This window comes from Seriola lalandi, unplaced genomic scaffold (assembly GCF_002814215.2).
Source record: "Seriola lalandi dorsalis isolate HSWRI2012SDOR001 ecotype SW California unplaced genomic scaffold, Sedor1 jcf7180002054635, whole genome shotgun sequence".
In the NCBI taxonomy this organism is placed as follows: domain Eukaryota; kingdom Metazoa; phylum Chordata; class Actinopteri; order Carangiformes; family Carangidae; genus Seriola; species Seriola lalandi.
In genome coordinates, this window is record NW_019525188.1 from 4230 (window position 1) to 8143 (window position 3914).

At 39.0% G+C, this 3914-nt stretch overlaps 1 protein-coding gene across 1 annotated transcript; it reads right to left on the bottom strand.

Annotated features, from left to right (window-relative positions):
• Positions 1-1816: 1816 nt before the first annotated feature.
• LOC111665387 (nuclear pore complex protein Nup160-like) lies at positions 1817-3890 on the bottom strand. The gene is made up of 6 exons (XM_023420375.2): positions 3768-3890; positions 3526-3627; positions 3168-3309; positions 2600-2725; positions 2306-2401; positions 1817-2063 (listed from the first exon to the last, which is right to left on the bottom strand). Exons 1-6 carry the CDS (start codon positions 3869-3871, stop codon positions 1980-1982), a joined length of 654 nt encoding a protein of 217 aa, XP_023276143.1. The 5' UTR covers positions 3872-3890; the 3' UTR covers positions 1817-1979.
• Positions 3891-3914: the final 24 nt, after the last annotated feature.

The window sequence follows — 3914 nt, forward strand, 5'->3', positions numbered from 1 at the left end:
ATCACAGGATTATAAAGTCTGAAACCAGGGTTTGAACCCTTGACCTTCTCAGTGTGAGGGAATAGTCCTAACCTTCGCACCACGATGCTGCTGCATTGCAAAGTCATTGTATAGCAAGATATATGAAATATCAGTATACTACTCCTTGAAATATCATAGAACATCATAGTATAGTAAGGCATAAAAATGCCAAAAAAACGTCATTGTATAGTATTGCGTGAAAATGCCAAAAAACGTCATCGTATAATATCGTGTGAAAACTTCAGAAACCTCATAGTATAGGATGGCATAATATTTCATAAAAACCTCATCATATAGTCTGGCATGAAAATGTAAAGAAACGTCATATCATACTAAGATATAAAAATGTCAAATAACGTCATAGTATGGTCAGGTATAAAACGCCATAGCATAGCAAGGCAAAAAAATATCAGAAGAATTATGGTATATTAAGAATTAAAATGTCATAGTATATTAAGGCATTAAAATGCCAAAAAACTTCACTGTATAATATGGCGTTAAAATGTAAAAAAAAAAAATATCATAGTATAGTATGGCATAAAATTTCAAAAAAGGTCATGGTATAATAATGCATAGAAATGTCAAAAAATGTCATAGTATACTATGGAATGAAATTTCAAAAAACGTCATCATACTGTATTGTGTGAAAATGTAAAAAAAAACCTCATAGTATAATAAGGCATAAAAATTTCAAAAAACTTAATAGTATAGTAAGGCACAAAATTGTCAAAAAATGTTATAGTCCACTATGGCTTGAAATTAAAAATAAAAAACATCATCATACTGTATGGTGTGAAAATGTCAAAAAACATCACAGTATAGTATGGCATAAAATTTCTTAAAAAACATAATAGTGGTAATTTAAATAGCGGTTCATGGGATTTATTAACCCTCAGGGGCCCCTCTGTCCTTTTTTGGACATTTTCTTCACTTTTCTTTTTTGATTTGCTGATCATTTTGGCTGTGTTACAGCTGAAGGTATGGATTTCTGCAAGAAAGTGTCTTTTTTGACATATTTTTAAAATCTAATGTCAGTTACTGTTACAGGTCTATTATACACTGGTAACACATTTTGTACCCTCTGGGGTTCCTCGCGTCCAAAAAAGGACACACAAAGAAAATGCTATAAAATCATCATATATCAATATTTTTTTCTGCTTTTTTTGCATAAATCTCTTAAACCACTTCAGTTCTGCTCAAACCTACCAAATGTGTATTAGTTTTCAGGATTTTAACCTTTTAAATGCCAGTTTGAAGACATGTTGCCTCTTGTTTTATTAAAAAAACCAACACAGAATATGAGATATTTCCCACATAATACATGATGGAGGGATGTGACATTGTTTTATATCAGAGTCTTTTATATCAAGACATTTCTAAGAACCAGAATATGATCAGGGTGACTTTTGAACACTGGAAATAAATCATGTACTCATCCCGGCAGTAGCCCCCGTGGCACTCAAAATTTCCCTGGAATTTTCTAGTTTATATTGAAGTTCTCAGTAGATCAGCAGTTTCTGAAATACTCAGGCCAGCCAGTCATCACCCTTCCTCCTCATTCTGATGCTCGGTTTGAGCTTCAGCATATTGTATCGACCATGTCTACATGCCTAAATGCATTGAGTTAGATATTTTATTATCGTTATTATATTTTAACGAGCAGTTGAACATGTGTACCTAATTAAGTGGCCAATGATATATCAAAAGCTGCTAGAGCTAGATCTTAAGGTGATGTGATACATTTAGATTCATAAATAAATGAAGAGTGAAGTTTGTTAATAAATAACAAACGGGATCAAAGAGAAACTTTTAATTTCATCACAATTTACAGCAAAAACAGACAAGTACAAAAGATGGAGACAATTGTTACAACATTCTTCTAAAAAACAAACACACACTCAGTGTGAACGCCGCTGGTGTCAACACAGTATTTACATCTGTTTAACATCACTTGTCTTCTAACGAGCGAGGAGTCTGCGGCGGCTCGTCTGATCCACCAGCCGGTGATACTCGTCCAGTTTGTCTCGAACTTTGTTGTAAATCTGAAGGAAGCAGAAAAAGTTTCATCAACAGACTTAATATGATCTCAGATCAATAATCACTTCAGGATCAATAACAGCCTCCTGATCCCAACAGTTTAAGATAAATCTGACGGATTAAAGCTTTACATTCGTAAGGCAGGGTTTATACACACACACACACACACACACACACACACACACACACACACACACACTCTCTCTTAACGTGTGGTGAATGTAAACAGGAAGTGACAAGCACTCACACAGCTGTTGGTCTGAGTCTCAGTGAGGGCCTGAAGCAGCTGATCGATGGAGGTGTACGGCAACCAGACCGAAGACCAGGTTGCAGACAGAGGCCTCTGAAACACAATGTAACACACTGTTACACAACATTACAACACAATGTTATAACAGTGAAACAACACAACATTACACAATGTTACACAATATAATGTGTGCGTCCAGAACAGATCATGTTTATCTACCTCTGTGTCTGATTTGCCAGACATATCACATTTAACTGATGCAGTACTTGTAGTACTTGTGTGCAGTATTACCTCTATTCCAAAGTACTGGTGTCCCCTCCCCAGCAGAGCGTCCACGTACTCCAGGACCAGATCAGCTGCAGCTTCCAGGAGGTCAAAGTTCAGGTAAAGACGTAGCAGAGACGCCGCGTCCACAGCCTGAGAGAAGCAAAGCATGATGGGAAATAAACACAGAAAACTAATTTCCTGACCATTCATCCATCCATCCTCTCCACCAAGGAGGATGTGTTTTCAGCCTTGTTTGTTTGTTTGTTTGTTTGTTTATCCAGCTGCAGGATTACACAAAAGGTTTTAAACCACTTTGCACCAGACTTGGTGGAGGGATGGGTCCTGGTCCTGGTGGTTCTGGTTCTGATCTGAGCTGCATCTGGTTTTCAGTGTTCAGTCTGTCAGAAAAAATCTGATCAAAAGAATAAATCTGCGAGTTTGTGCAGTTCAGATCCAGGTGATAATCTAATAATCAGATAATCTAAATCCCAATCCTCCTCTAACAACACAGACCACTTGAGTCCAGTCCTGTACTGTGTCTGCTGGATCAATAATTTAAAGCCTCCCTCTTCCTCATTGGCTGATTTCTCACCTTATAAGACTTGACCAGCCAATCAGGCAGTGGGGCTCCATGTGACAGCAGCTTGTTGATGACACAGCGGTGATTTTGTCCGTTAGAGGAGGGATACCTGTCCAGGTAAGAGGCCAAGAGCCGCCAGGCTTCGTCTGTAGCGCTGAGAGAAGAGCAAACAGACGACAAGATGAACCCTGAGATAATGATTGATATTTGGAATAAATTCACGTTGGGATTCCAACATGTCATGTTCAAACTGATTCCGTCAGTTTGACTTTCATAATAAAGTGGCGTGACAACACCTGAGATAATATTCATATGATTGATCAGAGAAAATAATCAGATGATTCATCACATGAAGAGAAAATGTTCAAACCTCGACTCTTTGGTGTTGACGACTGATGACAGCTGATTATCAGCCAACCAGCTCCAGGCTTCGTTCTGAGCCTCCTCCCCCCCAAACTGAAGCCTGACACACCTGAGCAGACACGCACACAACAACACTGATTATTAATATTTTATTACCTGTTGCATCTAAGACATTATACATCCACCTGGCCACTAGGTGGGGCTGCAGGCCCAGCACACAGCCCCCCTCCCCCATGACCCAGGACTTACTTGAAGGCCAGACCTTCAAAGACTGAGGTCAGGCTCAGTTTGAAGGTCTGACAGAGAGACAGAGCTGAGTCAAAGAGTCCCGTTTGGACCAGCAGGGCCACCATCTCCACCTCTGATGCACTACCTGCAGATAGGGGGGGGGGAGAG

Coding starts and splice junctions, on each gene's coding strand:
- LOC111665387 (XM_023420375.2), bottom strand. CDS start 3,871: ATGGTGGCCCTGCTGGTCCAAACGGGACTCTTTGACTCAGCTCTGTCT. Junction 2,402..2,599: donor ACCAGTACTTTGGAATAGAG/GTAATACTGCAC, acceptor ATTGTGTTTCAG/AGGCCTCTGTCTGCAACCTG. Junction 2,064..2,305: donor AGACTCAGACCAACAGCTGT/GTGAGTGCTTGT, acceptor TGCTTCCTTCAG/ATTTACAACAAAGTTCGAGA.